Source organism: Bos indicus x Bos taurus, chromosome 7 (genome assembly GCF_003369695.1).
Source record: "Bos indicus x Bos taurus breed Angus x Brahman F1 hybrid chromosome 7, Bos_hybrid_MaternalHap_v2.0, whole genome shotgun sequence".
Classification (NCBI taxonomy): domain Eukaryota; kingdom Metazoa; phylum Chordata; class Mammalia; order Artiodactyla; family Bovidae; genus Bos; species Bos indicus x Bos taurus.
The window spans coordinates 91455751-91475983 of record NC_040082.1 but is presented as its reverse complement, the minus strand read 5'-3'; the positions used below and the strand labels follow the sequence as shown (position 1 = coordinate 91475983).

Below are 20233 nucleotides of genomic sequence, written 5' to 3'. Positions count from 1 at the left end.
CTGGATCCCACTGCCAAGCCGGCGGTGGGCAGGCACAGGCCCCCTGGGGTGCCCTGGCATCCCCTGGGTGCCCAATCCACCCCGAGGCGCCCGCGGCATGGGTTGTCAACTGACACAGCTGTCCAGCTCTGCAGGGGCAGCACCAGGCTTCCACAGGGTCAGTGCGAGCGAGGCTGGCAAGAAGCAGTCCGATAACTGGGCTGATCTGTGGTTCAAACCATGCCGAGCCACGCCACACAAAACCCTCTGAAGCTGCGTGCTGTCTCACCCTCCAGCATAAGTAGTGATGCCACCCTACCCTCGCAGCCTGATGATACTCAATGCCCTGGTTTGAGACTGGAAGGTCTCTCCAACTTCAGGAGTTAATTTTCGAATGCCAAGGCCAGCTCTTGGTTCTAGAGTTCTGACACAATCCTGACAAGCAGAAAGGCGGGGTTGGTGGCATCAGGGAAGACAGTGTGGTCCGGACAAGAAGGGGCCCAGGGCTTTATGCGGGGAGGAGGAGAGGTCCCGGAGTGAAGGGGGGTAACAGTTGTGCTTCCCATAAGCCCCAGGGGCTCAGCCCTCCTGGGCTCCTGTTAAAACGCTTCTCCCAGCCCTGTGCCAGCATCCTGCGCCTTTAGGGGTCCGCTTGGGGTCTCTTTGCTTGGCTCCATCCAGCATCAGAACTCCCAGTTCTGCCACCCGGGATAACAAAGCCAAGGCCCTCACAGGGGGCCGGCACTGTGGTCCAGCAGCGCCACCTGCAGGCGGAGTGGGAGCCTGCAGCCTGTGGCCAGGGAGGGAGGCAGGGGATGGGTGGGGGAGCGGGGCGGAGGAGCTGGTCCCCTGGGACAGGAGGCGCAGCTGGGCACTGGACCGCTGCTGCCTGGGCTGGGCCTGCAGGGGGGTCCCCAGGGGCCAGCAGGGCGCCCATCAGAGGGGAGGGGAGCAGCCCAGCAGCCCCCGCCCCCAAATAGCAACAGACTTGAGCCCAACTTACAGCCTTTTCCCCAAGCTGCAGCCAGAGGGCAGGGAACACTAGTTGGCCTCCTCCCTGGGCCCCAAGGCAGGGAACACACCTTCAAATGTGCCTGTGCGCACACAAGCACACTCATGCCCACACATGCGCACACATGCACACTCTCACACACACACACACACCTCCAGAGTATCAAGTGCAGACTCAGCCGATTGCCTGCTTGGCATTACATTTCCCAGCAGCAAAAGAAAGCCTGCCTGATCCCTCTCCTACAGAACTCCCCTGAGCAAAGATGCCAAAGAAAAACTGCAGGTGCCAAGGAGTCAAAAGGAGAAATTCTCACCACACCTAGAGCAGCGCTCAGGCTCCTTAAAGGTCAGGGAGAAGGCCAGGCTCTCCACACCCAGGCTCTCCCCCCCGCACCCCCTTCCACCAACTGCCTGCGGCAATCTGCCCGTCACACCCCAGGACTGAGCACAACATGAGAGCCTCTCCTCCGTGCCCTGACTTGGGTGAGCCTGATTCCCCAGCAAACACAAGCAGCTGGGGAAGCCGGGGAAAACCAACCGCAGAGTCCGAAGTCATGGCCAGGACAATCCCCACAGGGAACACAGTTGGTCCCGCCCGGTCTCCCCACCCCTACGTGTGGATATACAGCCCTATGTCCAGGCAGCAAGCATAGGCAGGTGTGTCACACACTCATCTATGGTTTCTGGCGGCGTGCTGCCCAGGGAGCCCAGGCAGATGCGTGGACCCTGGGACGCTGACCCAGCACCACCTGCACCCAGGCGCAGCCAAACAGGATGGGTCCCCGAATCACACAGAACTGCAACGCCCACCTCCCGCCACCCACGACCTCCTGGCCTCACTGCCCGACGTCCAGGCTGCGGGAAGGCCAGGTCTATTTTAAATCCTGTCTCTAAAGGGATCTGGAGCCTCAGATCTGCAGGTATTCTTAGCCTCGCTGCCTGAGTGCGGCACAGTGCCGGCCTCGCAGAGTAAATTCCACGACTTTATCGACACCAGGCTGTTTGCATCACGCTGACACTCAAGTCACACTGCCAAAGTAACAACAGGCTCAGAAAGGCTCAGGAAGACATGCAACCTGAGTAAGTCAACACTTATAAGAGAGTGCTGCCACCGTAACACTGAAATAGTTGCAATTAAGCTCCTGTAGTCACAAGAGCAGTGGTGTGATCAGGGAGACAGATGTGGGCGTGCGATCCACTGGGGAACACTCAGGGCCCAGGGGAAGGGTCGGGAGCAGGGCACCGCCCTCCCAGGATCCTGGGTGGCTCCTGAATCCCCAGCCCAGGGACAAGAGGACACCTCGGCAGCCCCTGCCACCCTGCCCCCAGGGTGATGTCTGTGTTGGCCCAGGAGGGAGTGTGGCCTCCACACGCCATGAACCTCCATGCCCGTGGTGCTCCCAGCTCTCCTGGTAATCAGAGCCCTCCCCCTCCCATGCAAGGCTGCTGGGGATGGGGACGCATCGGGGACCGAAGGCCTAGCGGGGAAAGACTGACACCTGCATCACACACGGCCTGCACGTGATCACTGAAGGAGGAGCATGGGCTGCCATGCCAGCATCTGGGGTCCCCACCCTGTCCAGCTGAACTGGCCACACTGGCAGCGTGAGGGACCCCATGTGCACTCCCACCCCCTCTGAACCAGAAGCCAAGATTCAGGTCCCTTCCAGAATGTTCTTCCTTCAGGGAACCAGAGCTGTGTTCAGCACACCCCTCTGGCTGCTTCTTAGCACTCAGGAATCAGGCTGGAGGGGGCAGGTGGCGGCAGGGACAGCAGGGGCCACCCCAAGCAAACCAGGGGTGCAGCACAGGGGTCAAGGTGCTGGGGGCCGTCCTGGGGGCCAGGGAGTGTGCAGAGCCAGACACCACCCTGCCCGTCACCCAGGGCTGCTGGCCCTCATGTCCCCAGCGTCCACTCTCTCAGGGACCTCCCTCGAATCCAGTCCCACTGCTTTCCAACCACCCCGGACCCCAGTGTACCTGCTCACTCCTATTGCGGGGTCCCTCCCTGCTCTTCCCCAGCCGCATGTCCCAGAGAACACACCAGGGCCCCAGTCTCCAGGGGTCACCCTGCGCCTGAAAGCTCCAGCTCCCATTCCGAGCACACGCCAGGACCTAGCAGCGGTGGCTTGCTTTTTAATCTTTCTTTTCTTTTTTATAAGGAAAAGATGGGTTTTCTCCCCTTAGGACCCCTCTGGTGAGAGACCCCAACCAAACCCAGGCTGAGCAGAGCTGAGCGGTCCCACTGCCAGGAGGCAGACTCTCCCCTGCCATTGTTCCCAAGGGGCCGTGGGGGCGACAGATTGCTGCCCCTACCAGGCAAGGAGTCTAGAAAAACAACGTGGGAGATTTCCACCACTGCGCCTGGAGCCATGGCCAGGAGGGAAGGTTGAGAGCGCCATCTAGTGGTCATTGGGGAGCAGAGTCAGGGCAGGACTGGACAGTTCAGTTCAGTTCAGTCACTCAGTCGTGTCTGACTCTTTGCGACCACATGGACTGCAGCACGCCAGGCCTCCCTGTCCATCGCCAACTCCCAGATTCATGTCCAACATCTTAAACTCATGTCCATTCAGTCAGTGATGCCATCCAACCATCTCATCCTCTGTCGTCCCCTTCTCCTCCTGCCTTCAATCCTTCCCAGAATCAGGGTCTTTTCCAATGAGTCATTTCTTTGCATTAGGTGGCCAAAGTATTGGAGCTTCAGCTTCAGCATCAGTCCTTTCAATGAATATTCAGGACTGATCTTCAGAATGGACTGGTTGGATCTCCTTGCAGTCCAAGGGACTCTCAAGAGTCTTCTCCAACACCACAGTTCAAAAGCATCAATTCTTCGGCACTCGCTTTCTTCACAGTCCAACTCTCACATCCATACATGACTACTGGAAAAACCATAGCCTTGACTAGATGGACCTTTGCTGGCAAAATAATGTCTCTGCTTTTTAATAAGCTGTCTAGGTTGGTCATAACTTTTCTTCCAAGGAGCAAGTGTCTTTTAATTTCATTTAATTAAAAGGACTGGACACAGCCACTCAAGAGACCCTGGTGGCTGCTCTTCCCTCCACCAACCAGGCCAGGGAGCTGGGCCCAGCAGCACACACACAATATACACACACAATACACACACATACACAGGTACCTGATACACACACACTCACACACGCTTACACTAGGTATATAGATACCTGACAAGCATATACACACATACACTCATATACACACACCCATGTGTATACGTTCACACTCACATACATATACTCATATACACTAACACACTCGTTTGTATACACACAAACACAAATACCCACACAAATACTCACATACAAATGTATTCACATATACACAGATACACACTCACATGCACACATGCAGCCCCAGCCTGGGTATCTGTCCGCACTGTGCCCACCAGGCCCATGGGGAGCACAATGCCTGTAGGAAATGGCGCCAGAACCCCCAAACGTGGGCCTGGCAGAACAAGGGCCCTCCCACCAGGCAGTCCCAGCCCAGTGCTGCTGCGCAGGGAGCTGTGCTGTCGGGGAGCCTTGGGGGCAGCTCTGGGCAGCATCCAGACAGGAAGCCCCTCTGCTCCATGCAGAGGACCACACCACGGGCGCGAGACTCAGGCCACCATCACCAACCCCACCAATTTCTCTCCAAATCTCTCTCAAAGACGAATACCCCCAGTGCCTGGAGGTTTCGATCATCATGGGCTCATGGGAAGCCAGAGAGAGGCACACAAGAAGAGACACAAGTTGAAGACAGGAAGCCTGTGGATGGTAACAAAAGCCCAGCAACCCACGATGCTGCACAGCTGCCAGAACCGAGAGCCCGCGGCCAACAGAAAAACAGCCCCAAAGACGGCCATGGCCCAGCCCTGCGATCTGACGACGTGTTACCTCTCACGGCAGACAGGACTCTGCAGGAGGTGTTAAGTAGAGGCCCCTGAGATGGGGACCATCCTGCATTCCTAGGCCCAGTGTCATCACAGGGTCCTTGTAAGAGGGAGGGGAGGGTCAGAGGCAGAGAGACGGGAGATGCTGAGCTGCTGGCTGTGAGGATCCAGGGAGGGGCTGTAAGCCAGGGCTGTGGTGCCTCTAGAAGCTGGAAAAGGCAGGAGCTGCTGCTCCCTGGAGCCCCCAGAGGGACCAGCCCTGCCCACGCCTGGCTTAAGCCCCATGAGGTCCAGGTCAGCCTCCTGGCTCCAGGACTCTCAGAGAACGAATGTGCGGGGAAGTAAAGCCACCAGACCTGTAATCCTTTGTCACAGCAGCCCTGGGAAACCACACGTCCCAGCTTCCCCTGCCCGACTAAGCGGGAACCATGGCCAGACTGGGAGGGGCACGGGGGCTTCGCCCTGTCCATGGCAGAGGCAAGGAGAGGTGGTCGCAAGCCAGCGGCCAACAGGGGGGCCTGGCTTCTGGGCCCTCTGCCCAGAGGGCCTGTTCCCCACCCCTCAGCAAACGGCCCAGGATGTCCCCATGACTTGGGGGTGGAGGGTAACCTTCCTCCCAGGGCTCAGCTCTCTGCTGGGATAAGGCAGGGCACCTGGGCCAGGGCCCACCTGGGTCTCTGCTGCCCCCCAAACAAAAGCGAGCACAGCTCTCCAGCTGAGCTCCTGAGTGTCTCCCTCTGCTCCCCAGCTCCTGTCCCCTTCTGAGCTGCAACAACTACTGTGACAACAGAACCAACCTCCGAACAGCTGGGGAGAGGCAGAGAGATACAGCGGCCCCAGCTCAGGAGTCTCTGCTGGAGATGCAGGGAGCACTGACAGCCGCTCGCCATCCTACCAGCAGAAGCCGTCAGGGGAGCACTCAGCTCAGAGCTACCAGACCACTGCGCTGGACATCCGGCCCAGCCTGTGGGGCCCGGCACTCACAGAGTGCCTTTCAGGGGTCTGCGTGCCCGCCCCCACACTGCAAACAGAAAGTGGATCCCACCCCTCAGAAATCAGGAGGGGCAATACTAACCCCACTCCAACCTGGAGGTCAAGAAGGAGGTACAGGGAGGCTGAAACCGCGGTCCCACGAGCCCCAAGACAACAGCCCCACACTACCCCACAAGGCACTATCGGAAGCCTGGCCACGGGCACGTTCAGTGTGAGGCTCTCCGGGTGAAACCACAAGCTCTGCGGATCTGAAGCTTGTTTCCGGGGGGCTTGCGTGGCCTCGTCTAGTGGGGGCTGGGCTGGCAGAGCCCTACCCAGCACGGCAGCCATATCCCCCGAACCTGGGGAGCCCCTCGCGTCTCCCTGCCTGCTCTCACCAGGACTTGGGCTCCCCGAAGTGCAGGTAGTTGATGCTGTACAGGTCCATGTCCTCTGTGTGCCAGGCGAAGGTGGTCTTCCACATGCCGAAGTACAGGTAGGGGGTGTTAACGCCCTCGATGATGGTGCCGCACTCACGCTCCACCATGTCCAGGATGGTCCGCAGGTTCCCGATGTTCCACTGGGCCACGTCCTGCAGGGCGAGCACACGGTCAGCCCGCTGGCCACCCTGGGTACCCAGCTCCCCTGACCTCGCCCCCAGACGCCATCAGTGACACACCTACCTCATCCCCTCTGAGCCCCCCACAGCAGCATGACCCCCGCACAGGGACCGAGAGGCAGCAACCGCCCCACACCCACGCACCTCACAGCCTCACCCAGGCTGGTGTCCAAAACCCACCCTGGGCTGCGCACAGCCCCCGCCCTGGGCCAGATGGTCAGACGCAGCTACCCCCAGTCCTGCACTGAGCTGTGCGTGGTTGTGTGGGAATCGTGGGCAGTGAAGGCCACGCTGCAGAGGCCATGGCCAGTGAGGAATAATTCACATGCCTTGAGCTCACTGACACAGAGGGAGAAAGGACACATCTAACGGGACCTCACAGTCATGAGCCAGACAGGCCTTCCTGCACCTTCCCACCGCGGAGGCGGGATGGTGCTCAGAGCCAGGCAAACGCGGGAGGATCCCCGCCAACCAGGCTCATCTATTCCTAATGCCACAAGCAAACAAGCCCTGTCTTGTCATGAGAACTTGTCAAACACGCTTCCATTGACTCTCAGTCCCTGGGGAAGTCTCGGGGAGATGCTGAGCACACAGAGGTGTTCCTTCACACCCCAGATCCAACCCTGCCTCACGCCGCATCCACATTCCAGGCCCTGACTTCACAGGGCTGGTGGTAGGTCTCTACAAGGTGAGCTGTGGCTGGAGCCCAGGATGCAGGGGAGGGCCAGGATCAGACCCCCACCATAAGCATGAGAAGCCCGGGGTCACTTCCAGTAGAAGCTGCCTGAGGTTAGGGGGCACCTCCCCAAAGCACTATGCATTCACCCTGCCATCGGGCCTACACATCCACAACGTGACTACAAAAAACACTGAATTATACACTTTAAATAGGGCTTTCCAGGTGGCTCAGTGGCAAAGAATCTGCCTGCCAATGCATGAGATGCAGGTTTGATCCCTGGGTCAGGAAGATCCCCTGGAGAAGAAAAGAGCAACCCACTCCAGTATTCTTGCCTAGAAAATCCCATGGACAGAGGAGCCTGGCAGCCTATACAGTCCATGGGGTTACAAAGAGTCGGACACAACTGAACAACTAAACAGTATCAAACATGTTTGAAACGGGTGGTTTGTATGGTATGTGAATTATATCTTAATAATGTTTAAAAAAATGACTCAAATACTCAACAAATAAACAAAGCAACCCAACTGGCACTAACTTTTCAACTCTATGTGGAAAATGACAGGTCATTTGACCAACAGGCGCACAACTCCACACCCACCCTGTACTCAAGCACATGAACTTCCGTTCTTCTGCCCCATCAGGCTGCTGGGGTCAAATTCCCCTCCAAGAAGTCACGATCCATAAACTGAGCAGCAGAGCGGCCAGCTGGGGCCGGGCTGTTGGGCGGGGCAGGGAGGCGAACACTGACCACCCCCACCCTACACGGAGGCCCACACCATGGCCAAGCCAGGACGGCAGCCGGCTGGAGGCGCAGAGCACAGGCAGCTGGGGCCGCCAGCCAGCCAGCTGGATTTTAACACCAGCTTGGGACTGGACACGGAGTGGGACACAGCAAGGTTCCTGGCCGTGGAGCCGCGACGTCCCCACTCAGAGCTGGGGAAGCTCCTGTAAGGACTAAGCATCCGAAGGGAAAGGGTGCTAGTTACAGAACAGAGGCTCCGTCCTGCCCGGGGAAATCGCCCTCTTTGTGTTTAGAGACCAGATGCGGCCCTGGGGACGCCCACCGCGGTGCTCTGCCAGAGCTGCTCCCAGGAGGAGGCGTGAACACGATGAAACCAGAGAGAGGTGGGGGAGCCCAGCCCTGATTCTGGCCTCTAGGGAGGGCAGTTCAGGGCCTCAGCGGCCTGATGTGGGAAATGGGGGCCTGGAGGTGAAGCCACTCTCCCTGGATCTGGAGGTCCTTGAGGTAAGCAGAGAAGCAGGGGGAGCAGTGAATGGACCCCAAGGAGCCCCAGGAAGTGCAAGGTACACGGCCCCACTAGCCCCTCATCAATCTGACACTGGAACGTCTACACTGGCCCAAGGGCGAGCTGGCTGGTGGTACAAAAACACACTGGTGTAACTGCAAAACTCGACATCGACAAGGTGACAGATCCCGGTGTTTAGAGGTGCGGCCAGGAGATGGGGCAAGGTGCACGGGAGGCCCACAGGGCAGGGATATGCAGGGGGGCAGGGATGTGGCACGGGGGCAGTCATGGGCCTGGGCAGCAGCACATGCGACAGGGCATCTGTGACCGTGTCCCCCAAGTAGGCACTGCCCTGTTCCCAGGGGCTGCGTGCTCGTCCAGAGGAGGGCTGGGCCTATGGCTCATCTGGTTCTGGGGTCAAGGCCAAGAGGACGAGCTCAGGGTCTGGGGTACCCCCAATGAAGGGCTCCCTGCACTCGCTGTGCCCCACTTTACTGATGGGGAAACCAAGGTCCAGGAAGGAGGAAGCAGGGGTGGGGGGCAAACTCGGTACTGGACCCAGGATGAGGGTGTCTCCCTGGGTCCTAGGGGACGTGGGTGAGCTCACCTGAAGTCAGACCCGCACCTCCCAGGCAACAAACTAATGCCCTTGGCGCCCTGCACCACAAGGCAAACCCGCTAGCAGAAGACGGGAAAGCCGCCGCAGGTCAGACGGGCTCTGTGAAGCTGAAACACCAGCAGCGACTCAGCTCGGGACCGAGCAAGGTCACATGTTTCCCATGCTTCTTGGGAAACACAAGCCGCTGGTTCTAACAGGCTCCTCCCCTGAGCGCCCGGAGGGTCCTGACCCTTCTCTCAGGAGGGGCTTTATTCCCACCCTTACCTCCCAGCCCGAGACCAGGTGGCGCCCACAGCCGCCCTCGGGGGAGCAGGGCTGAGTAGTGTGTTCTCAGCAGACAACCTTCAGAGCGACAGAGTGTGGGGCACGCAGGGGGCAGAGGGGGAGTGGAGAGGCCTGGATCCTACCACTGCAGAACACCTAGAAGCCAGTCAGGCTTCGGAGCCCTGAAATGAACCCCATTAGGTCCATCCCAGGGTTATCCGAGGTCCCATCAATGTTTATAAACCATCTCCCCTAATATTCGAGGTCCCACAAATATTTACAAACCATCCCCCCAAAACATGGTCCCACTCTGCTGGCCACCAGCCCTGCCCGAGGCCTTGGCATCAAGCCTCAGTCAGGGGAGCGGTCGAGCGGTCTGGTCTCACCCCTTGGACAGGCCTCGGGAAGCACAGGCTGGAAGGCAGCACAGGGACAGGATGGGACGCAGCGAGGGGCAGCTCGGCTGGTTGGGAACTCAGCTCCCAGGTCTCGAAGAAGATGCGGTGATAGAAACTCAAGCAGAAAAGCACTCAAATGAGAACTGACAGAGGCCCTGGGAGAAGGTCAAGACTGGGAGCCCTGGCAGGCTGCAGGCTGCTGGGTTGCCAGAGTTAGACACAACTGAGAGACTGAACAGCAACGGGGACACGGGATGGAATGCCGGCCGCTGTCTTTTTAAAACTGCCTGTGGTCAGGCTGAGGTCCGCGGCCGAGCATGGCGTCCGGGCAAGGCTGCACTCTGACTTGGCAGGAAAGAGTCTACAGACCTCCAGCCGCCCCCTCTGGTCCTGAGCTCAGCCCCCACCTGTAAGTAGCGCCCCAACAGAAGCCCAGAGGAGCGTCCTGCATCATCCCTGCCCTGACCCTCTGGGGGGAGCCCACTCGCCCCTTCGCCCTCACAGTCCACCCAGATGCCCGGTGGCCTCGGGACTTACGTCATCGTACAAGGAGCCGCTGATGTCGGCCCCATAGATGGGTGACACGAACGTCAGGTTCTTCCAGTACTTGCGCTCCAGGTCATCGAAGTCCTGGTGCCGGGGCGTGCAGTACCTGGGGACAGACCGGGTGTGGGGGCTCAGGGCGCCTGCTGGGCGGACCAGGGGAGGAGCTCAGGCCACCCTGCTGCGGGCACAGCCCCAGAGCACAAGGACGCGGTATGACGACCGTTGGGGGAGGTGGGTGGTTGGGCGGGCAGTCCAGCCTGGAACAGTGTCCAGTGGCCCCGTCTCACCAGCTCTCGGGGCCCAGGACTCCCCCATCAGACCACAGGCCAGGGGCATGGGAGCTGGAGGAGGGACCTGGTCTCTGACAGTTCTTATCTGCCTACCCCTTAAAGATACAGACGGTACCAGTGACAGGCCAGGCACCATGGGGTGGGGGCAGACGATGCCTGCCTCACAGGACGCTTGTTTGAAAGCAAAGAAGCAAACACACTGCCAGCAATGCACCAATGGTTTCAGCAAGCCAGGGAGGCTGGGAGCTCCACAGAAAGGGAGAATGCCCACGAGCTCCTGGAGTGTGTGCCCATGTGGGCCCTGCTGAACCAGCTCGGAGAGACCCGGCCGGGGAGCCTCCCTCTGAGGAAGTGCCGCAGAGCTGAGACATCCCAGGAGGGGCAAGAAGGCACTCCAGGGCCAGGGGACATGGCGGGCCCTGAAAGGCTGGCCTTCTGCAGTCAGTGTTGAGGGCAACACAGCATGCATGCGTGGCCCTGGGTCAGGTGAGGGTCTGGATTTCGCCCCCCAAGAACCTGGGGGCTGAGAGCCTTGGGTGCTAAGGCCCACCCAGGGCACACAGGCAGGCTCTGTGGACACTGCGTCTGCCCCAGCCCGCATACTTCTCGCTGTTGGCCAGGCGCCGGTACTCGCCGACCGTCATGGCCTTCTTCTGGATGTTGTACTGTGTGAAGAGGCCCGACTGGCCCGTCACCACCTGCTGGATGGGCGCTGGGATGACCACGTCATCGATGTCGTCGTACGTCTGCCGTGGCTTCCACTCCTTTGGGGGAATGATCTGTAAGACCAGGAGAGTGGTCAGCGGCCCCTCCCTGGGCTCAGCCGCTCGGGACCAGGTGCCAGATGGAGAGAGACCAAGGCACTGGGCACCCCCCCTCCACATCACCGAGCTCCTGGGAGCCCCAGGGCCAGGCCAACCTGGGCATCACCAGCTTGGGCGGTGGGGGGACTGTGCGCAGCTGCCTAGGATCTGTGTGATCACAGAGTGAGCAGCCGTGGGCAGGGTGGGCTGTGGGTGCTGCCTGGCACAGCATGCACTCGCTGCACCCGGGGGCTCCACTATCATACCCTCTGACCACCGCGTGCCCAGCTCAGGACTCCGCGTGGATGAGGCCCCAGAGCAGAGATGCGGATGCTGCAGTGCACACCCATTCCAGGAGCCCCACTTCAGGGACGCCTCCTGGGAAGAGATCATGCAGCCCAGGGAACAGGGACACAGGACAAATGGGCCAAGCCGGGAACGGTGGGCAGCTGGGGTGCACGTGGAGGGGACCCTGTGAAACGCAGGGCAGGGGCCAGCCTCTGCTCCTGGGACCCAGCGGAACCCAAGCCGGCCTGAAGGTGGCAGGCCTGGTGCTCAGAGGAGCCGGGCAGGGATGCACCGAGGACCCAACCACCCTTAACCCCGGCCCTGGGACCCCAGGCCACGCCCCCTCCTGACTCCTTCCCCCTCGGCCCTTCCCCAGCAGCCTGAGGAAAGGACCCCAGCTGGGCAGTGGCCCAGAGCACAGGAACAGCTGAGGAATGTGGCTGGTCACCCCGAAAGTCCCACACATACCCAGAGTCCCCCACCCCCCGGAGCTCCAGCCCCCCACTCACAATGAGTGCTCACCCCACCCCCACCCAGCTGCCCTGAGCCCGGCAGAGCTTTTGCTGGTGTTGGGGGGTGGGGGGTGGTCATCAAACGTAGCTTTGATGGTAAAGGAAACCCCAACACCACACACACACCCCGACCCCAGAAGGGCAGTCACGGCCGGGGGGACTAGAGTGGAGGGGACCTGGCGTCTGCAGAGCTCGCTCAGGCCAGCAAGACACCTGGCCCCTTCTCCAAGGAGGCTGGCAGGGCTGAGGGCTGCGTGGGGAAGAAGTGATACGCAGTATGGGGGGGGCGGGTGTTGAGAAGAAGGATGTGGCGGGGCGCCTCCCTGGACCCGTCTGTCCCTGCAGAGGCGCCAGCACTGTCCCTGAAGGTGGGGGCAGGGCGGGTACGTGTGCAAGCATCTGCGTCGGCATGACTGTCCTCACAGCGTCTCTCAGTGACAGTGGGGCAGTAGTTCTCCCAGTGGCCACGCCTGCCCCTACCATGCCCTTCCAGAGAGGCCTGCCCGCCCATAGCAAACACAGTGCAGAAAACACCACTTGAGACGAGTGGAAAGGAACCTTCAAACAAAGGGCAGAGAGAAAATGTGCCTGAAAACATCTGACGCACAAAAATATCCAGGCTGAGTGGTTTCCCATCGATTCAAGTAAGCTGGCAAAAAGTGGGTCCAGCGGCTCAAAGAGCTTAGACCAGAGATGCAGAGCCCAGAGGATATAGGCTGGCGAGGTCTGTGCGGATACTCGGTCCCAGCACACAAGGCTGCACCCCGAATGGCCCCACGACAAGAAAATACTGGAAACACCCAGAAGTGGGAGCCGGAGGTGACAGCAGAGGACAGAGAGGAGAGGCTGGGGGGAGCGCCAGGTGCTGCCGGCAGAACATTCCATGATGCTAACAAGATTCCTGGCAGAAAGCACGACTGGGATCCAAAAACAGAACTGGCGCCGCATCCCAGCAGACGCGGAACGAGGTCAGGGACAGAAGACATGCCAGATAAAGGGAGGCCCCAGGCCTCAGGCGTCCCCCTCCACCCCAGACAGACAGGGCACCTGGGGAAAGGGGCCCGACAACTGCCACCAGCCAATCTCTCAGCCCCAAATAGAGGCTCTGAACCTACAAGAACCAGGCAGGGGCTACCAGAGCCAGGGCCCTTGATGAGAATGTTCTGCTGAGTCTGTGCAAAGGGGTTGCGGGGGAGGGGGGTGTGCAAGGAAGAGAGATCAGGGGGAGGAGGCCCCACAGGCCCACGGCGCTCCTCTCGCTCTCCATGCAGCTGAGACGAAAAGCATGGGTATGACACGGCCACCAAAGCCACCGGAGGATGGGGGGGCCAGCGCACCTGCCCCTCACGGCAGACCCCGCCTGGGGGACAGACCCCAGGGCCTGCGGCCCAGGACCACCCACCACCTGCTTCTGTCCAGCCACAAGCTGACGCCGTGTTCTTTTTTTTCATTTTTAAATGGTTAAGGGAAAATGACAAAGAAGACTTATTTCAAAACGGGTGAAAATTCTATGAAACCTTCACTTTGATGTCTATACATCAGGTTTTACGGGCACACAGCCAGGCCTGTGGGGATGCGAATCAACCACAGCTGCGGAGCTGAGAGGTGGTGACAGACAGTCCGGCCCAAGAATCTGAAAATATTTCCTATCTGGCCTTTGCAGAAAAGGCTGGGCGACCCCCAACATCACTAACAGAGGACTGAGTGTGAGACGCAATGACAGGCATATGGGAAGCAACTCAAAGAACCCCAAACAGGCTCCCAGATTAATCTCCCAGATTACGTGCTGGGCAGAACCATGTATACACAGGTATACACAGGCTCACACACACACGAAGGGGCTCTCCGAGACCTGTCCCCTGCACAGAAGGGTGAGGGCAGCCATCTATGGCATGCGCGCATGCTCACATCCGTGTGGGAAAGGCATGGGAAGAGATGGAGGAACTGGTGCCCTGTTGCTCCAGGCGGGCGGGCTGGGGTCAGGGGGCCACTCGCTCTCCCTGGACCCCATCACAATGTTTGAACCTGCCCACGTACATGACAGTCTCCCAAAAAACGCGTCTAAGGAGGAATATGAAGGCAGAAAGTCAGCCCTCTTCAGCATCAACTCCGCGAAGCCCCAGGGAGGTGAGGTGGCTGCCCGTCCCATCACAATGCGCTGAGTCCCACCCTGCGTCCATGCCCTCGGGGATCCCGGTGCCCAAAACAGTGCTGGGCTTGGGGAAAGAACGTACAGGTGTCCTTAATAAATAAGGGGCTCAAGGAGCGGATTAATGGGTGCCTCATGGGCCCCAAGTCCTGGGGGGGTACAGGGCAGCAGCCACGGAAAGTGGCTACAGGGCCGGGGGTCACTCACCTTGGCCAGGCCCGCCCGGTGGGCCCCCTGGGACTCGATGTAGGCCACATATTTGTTGAAGTCCTTGAATTCCTCCATGGTTGGGCGGAACGTCATGATCTTACAGCTTGGGTTCTGGGCCCCATGGTCCTCAGACCCCATGGCTGCGGTGGAGGGATGGCCACACCTGTGAGGAGACAGAGGAGGTCAGCACCACCACCACCACCCGGCCCCCTGCCCCCACCCCGAGGGCCCAAAGCACCCCACCCAAGGACAGAGGCTGTGCAGCTGAATGGGGCCCAGGGGAGCCAGGGCTGCTTCATCTCCAGCACAAAAGACCAAATGACTTCAATTAGTTACAGACAGAGCTGGCCTCGTCCTAAGAGCCCCTGCAATGCTAAAGGCCTGAGCCCCCATTTCAAACGAGAGGCCTTGGAAAGAAAAATCTTTTCATATCAGGGTCACGTCCAGATTCACTGACATTGATCGTGGAGCTGGACTCCAGGGGCAGCGGCATGGGGCAGACTGGAAAAGGGAGGAAGGTCATATGTGTGTGTGTGTTTCCTGAACAGGGAAGCCCTCCTCGGGCAGGGCCCCCACGGGCAGGTAGGCAGGCAGGCGAGCAGCGCCTGGGCCCCTCCAGCACTGGACCGGCTGCTGTCAGTGAACCCAGGCCCCAGCGACCCACGTGAGTGACCCACGGGCTGCACAAGGCAGGACCCAAAACCAGGAGAGCAGAGCCCCATCACCCCGGGCTACAGCCGAGCCTGGACCACATGGCACAGAGGGGGAGAGTCAGAGGAGGGGGGGACCTCTTCCAGGTGACGAGGCTGCAGGCTAGAGAGGCCCCTCCTGTTTTGAGAGTCACAGGGACCAGCAGGGAGGCTGTGGACCATCCTAGTCAGGGAGACACAATGGGGAAGGGTCCCTGTTGGCAGATTAAATTCTCCAAACAAGAGAAAACCAGACTCGCTCCAGGATGTGGACAAGGTCGGAACCCCAGTGCATGCACACCCATAACTCGGAGGAAAACTCACCAAGTCCACAACCCCACAAAGTGAGCGGGGGCGGGGGGCAGTGAGAAGGGCAGGACTCCTGCCTGTCTGGGAAGTGGGGGGCGGTGTCCATTCACCAAGTCACAGCCACCAGCTCTCCAAATACACTCCCCACAGTGGGCACTAGAGGGCAGCACAAGCCCAGGAACAGCCGCTCAGCCCGTCAGCTCCTTGGAACCAGGCCCTGCCCTGGGCCACCCCACGCCACACTTGGGCACACGGGGCAGGGGCGGGGGCGGCAGGCAAGGCCCTGCTGTGAAGGTCACACTCACGGCTGGCAGGACTGGTACAGACTCTGGGGGTCCTGGCACACGCAGGGTCACCACTGCATCACCAAGCGGGGAGCCCACCCTTCCTCAGGGACTGCCCCCCACCCCCACCCCACATTGTTGGTGGGAGATGAGCCCAAGCAGGACACCTGTCTCCCCCCAAGACCAGCCTGTCCTGCGCAGAGTGGGGTGGCCCCAGGGTCCTGCCCACCCGAGCGCCCTCCACTTTCCCATTGAGGGGCGGGGATGCGAGCAGGTGGAGCTTCCTACAGCTGCACCCAGCAAGAGCCCGGGCTTCTCTACCCGCCACCGCCGTGCAGGTTCAGCTCAGAAGGGAGGCGGGTGTGAGGTTTTTCCTCTTATTCATGCCCTTTGCAACGAAGCTCTCAGTAAGTAAATATGAAAAATAAAATTTAAACGGTTTATAATCCCAAAACTCCATAACCCCTGGCACGTTTCTTTGAAGAAGAGCAAATGAAAATCAAACACGTGCATACTTAAAAAAATAACACAAGGAATCCGACTGAAATCCAGCCCTGGGCCAACCTCCTGGGAACACAGGGGGACCGAGGACCCCCATGAGGGAACTCACAGAACAGTCCAGAAAGATGGACACACTCTTGACCAGACCATGCCGTGCCAAGACAAGTGGGGCTCTAACAACTCAGTCATGAACAGACAAACAGCACAATTAAACAGTGGGCAAAGGACTCGAACAGACATTTTCCCAAAGAGACACAGATGGCCAATAAGTGCATGAAAAGATGCTCGAGGCGGTCAGCCACCAGGGAAAAGCAAATGGAAACCACAGTGAGATACACCTTGCCCACAACAGCCAGAGCGAAAAAGCAGATAATGACAAGCGCAGGCGAGGAGGCAGAGAAACAGGAACCCTGACTCCCAGCTGGCGCCGCCGCTGGGGAAAACAGCCCGGCAGTTCCCCCAAAAGTTGAATGTGGCACTGACCACACAAGTCAGCAATCCCACTACTAAGTATACACCCAAGAGAAACATCTGTCCACACAAAAACCTATACACAGATGTCCACAGCAGCACGATTCACAGCAGCCAAAAGGTGGAAGCACCTCGAGTGCCCATCAGCAAATGAAGGTACGCAAACCAAGCCCCTCCACTCAGTGGCACATCGGGAGTGTCGCTCGGCCACGGAAGGAAAGGAAGCCCTGACACTTGCCACAGCGGGATGGAGCAGACCCAGAAGGACCCCGGAGGCTAAGGTCGGGTTTCTTTAGGGAGCGATGGAAATGTTCGTCAACTGTGGCGATGGCTGCAGGACTCTGAACACACACGTCAGAATTATGTGTTTTAAATGGAGGAACTGGCTGACGGGTGGAGTCAATCTCAGTAAAGCTGCTGCTGCTGCTGCTGCTGCTAAGTCGCTTCAGTCGTGTCCGACTCTGTGCGACCCCATAGACAGCAGCCCGCCAGGCTCCCCTGTCCCTGGGATTCTCCAGGCAAGAACACTGGAGTGGGTTGCCATTTCCTTCTCCAGTGCATGCAAGTGAAAAGTGAAAGTGAAGTCACTCAGTCGTGTCTGACTCTTAGCGACCCCATGGACTGCAGCCCACCAGGCTCCTCCATCCATGGGATTTTCCAGGCAAGAGTACTGGAGTGGGGTGCCATTGCCTTCACCGAATAAAGCTGCTACTCCCACCAAAAAAGAAACAGAGGTTGGCGTGGAGGAGAAGAAAAGAAGAAAGTTCTGCACTTGCAAAGTTAAATAAAACCTCTGGAGCCTGGCAGGATGGGCGACTAGAGCCCTCATCTCTTCAGCCCACAGGAGGGCTCCCCCAAACCTGAGCCCCTCACCTCATGAAAGACGGAGGACATCCCCTGGGTCGGCCATGGAGGAGGTGTCTACAGGAGGTGTCAACTCCAGAGACACTTGGTGGGTCCCCCGCCCACTCCCACCCCAGCTCTCAAAGTCCCTAGCAGGAAAGACTGTGCCCCTCTCTCCCCACTCCTCATCCTGAGGCTACGGGCAGAGCATCCATACAGGCCACAACCGGGGAGTTTTACACAAGCTAAATGGATAAACTGCTCTGTGAATCACCTCTCAATGAAGTGATTACCTCTTTTTAAAGTCATGTGTTCGGGAGACCCTACATGACTTAGCCTTCCTGAGGCCCCCCAGGCCCCCTGCACCCCACCGGCTGGGACGGAGGAGCAGGACCACACGGGACGGGCATTTCCCGGCCGTCCTGGGCAGCTCCTCCTCACCAAGACACATCTGACAAGAGGGGGCACTGAGTCAGGTTGACAGGTGATCCCCCGCTCTCTAGGTCCCAGTGAGTCTAGCCCAGAGGGGCCCTCCTGCGCTGGTACCTCCCCCAGTGGCCTTCAAACTTGGGGACTCGTGGGCTGGGCCGTGGGGGTACTCTGGCTGCCCCCCATGAAGGTTGCCACCCCACTTGTGCTACACCGCGGTGACCAGGTAAGGCTCTTTCCCGCCCCTCCCAGGAGCAGAAGGCTCTTTGGATCTGGACCCTTGCCTGGGGTAGGCACCCCCAGGAGCCCGGGCAGGAGAGGGTGGGTAAGAAACACCCCAAGGGGTGGGCCTCCTACAGCCAGGCACAATCTGTCCATCTGAGACCCAGGATTCAGACAAGAGATGACTGGCAGGGACGCCGCCTCCCCAGGAGACAGTCTCATCTTTCTCACCCAGTGGGCCCTGGACTAAGGGTTTCTGAGGCTAATGGCAGATGTTGTCCAGGAACTGAACCTTGGGAACCTGCAACTCTGGGGTTTGACAAGAATACAGTACTCAGTGTGTGGGAAGGTATGTTCTCTGGAGAAAACGTAACCTCACAACACAGCTAAACCTTGAGGAGTGCACCGTCTTTGAAAAGGATTCCAGGGCTCTCTGAGTACAATATGCCCCCACCCCAGAGGTGACTCTCCCCCAGATTTCTCCCCCGGCCCCTCCCTCTACCTGCTCCACCTGCTGCCAGGTAAAGCCCCAGCCTCCCTGGGACTCCTGGCCAGCCCTGGGCCTGCCCCCATCTCGGCTCAGCTCCTGCCACCAAAGCCCAGTTCCCAACAGGGGACGACAACCAGGGGCTCCTGAGCAGGCTTGGGCCCAGGAGGAACGGCTGCCCCTCCAACAAGAGTCAAGACGAAACGCACCACGGAGGCAGAGCGTGACACTCCCAGCCCCGTCCCGACCCCCTCTCCAGCCTACCACGTGGGCCTGGCACTCTGTCACATGTCCCTCAAACCTGCATACAGTTCCCTACTTCATCCTTCTCTGCATGGAGCACTGTCTACCACCTGGGTTCCCTGCACACCAGGCGTGCTCCCTGATCACACAGAGCCTGAAGTCCAGGGGGCACTCGGGTCCAGTACCTGCTGCCCTTCTACATCCCCAGCCCAAATCAGAGAAACCTTTGCCCCTGGCATGTGCAGCTGGATCGGGGGCTCAGGGTGCCGCCTCCATGCAGCAGGAGCAGCAGCACTAAGACGGGGGAGCACAGGCGCCAGGGGCCCCTCAGAGGATGCGAGGACACGGCCTCAACCTGAGTCCGCCCCACGAAACTGGACTGAACCTACTCCAGGGGTGAGATAGACAAGGCGAGCAGAGCGCAGAGGCAGGAAGGTGGGAGGGCACAGCCTGACGGGGCTTGTGTGGGCGCAGGGTGGGGGTGGGGCCCGAGCGCCAGGGGGGGTCCATCCTGACGCTTATCTGAACGACGCCAAGACTGAAACACACAAGGCCCACAGCTCTGTGCACATTCCTGCCAGCTACCAAACAAGCTCCACAAACCTAGGGCTCCAACGGCGCAAACTGCCCTCCGAGTTGTGAGGGCCAGGAGTCCTGTGCGGATCTCTCGTGAGCTGTGTGCCTTCTGGGGGCTCCTGACTTTCCCAGCTGCTAGAGGCACCACCTGCATGGCTCGGGCCCCTCCCTCCATCCTCACAGCCAGCAGTGCAGCATCTCCCGTCTCTCAGACTCTTTTTCCCGTCTCTCAGACTCTTTTCTCTGACCTCTGCCTCCATCACCAGGTCTCCTTCTCTGAACCCATCTCCTTCTTAGAAGGACTCCTGTGATGATGTCAGACAGCTCAGATAAGCCAGGCTGAGCACCCATCTCCTGATCTGTAACATCGTCCCAGCCGCTGAGACCCTCTCGCTATGTCAGGGAACATCTTCACAGGTCCCATGATCAGGGCCTGAGCATCTCGGGGGGCACTATTCCATCTCCCTCAAACACCATGAGAAAAATCTAGCACATAGGGCTTCCCTGGTAGGTCAGTGGTTAAGAATCTGCCCCGTGATGCGGGCAACATGGGTTGGATCCCTGGTCCCGGAAGATTCCTCATGCCTCTGGACAACTAAGCCCCATGAGACACACTACTGAAGTCCACGCGCCCACACTGTGCTCTGCAACGTGAAGCCCACACTCTGCATCAAAGAGTACCCCGACTCGCCGCAACTAGAGAA

General features: G+C 59.4%; 1 protein-coding gene across 4 annotated transcripts in view; it reads right to left on the bottom strand.

Annotated features, from left to right (window-relative positions):
• The window catches only part of KDM4B (lysine demethylase 4B), a 121076-nt gene that overhangs the window by 65864 nt on the left and 34979 nt on the right, over positions 1-20233 (bottom strand). For all 4 annotated transcript variants that reach the window (XM_027547342.1, XM_027547344.1, XM_027547343.1 and 1 more), the window contains 4 exons: positions 14473-14638; positions 11117-11292; positions 10215-10329; positions 6250-6443 (listed from right to left, as the gene is read on the bottom strand). In XM_027547342.1, coding sequence (XP_027403143.1) covers positions 6250-6443; positions 10215-10329; positions 11117-11292; positions 14473-14613 — 626 coding nt within the window. In that variant the 5' untranslated portion in view covers positions 14614-14638. The remainder of the gene's footprint in view (positions 1-6249; positions 6444-10214; positions 10330-11116; positions 11293-14472; positions 14639-20233) is intronic.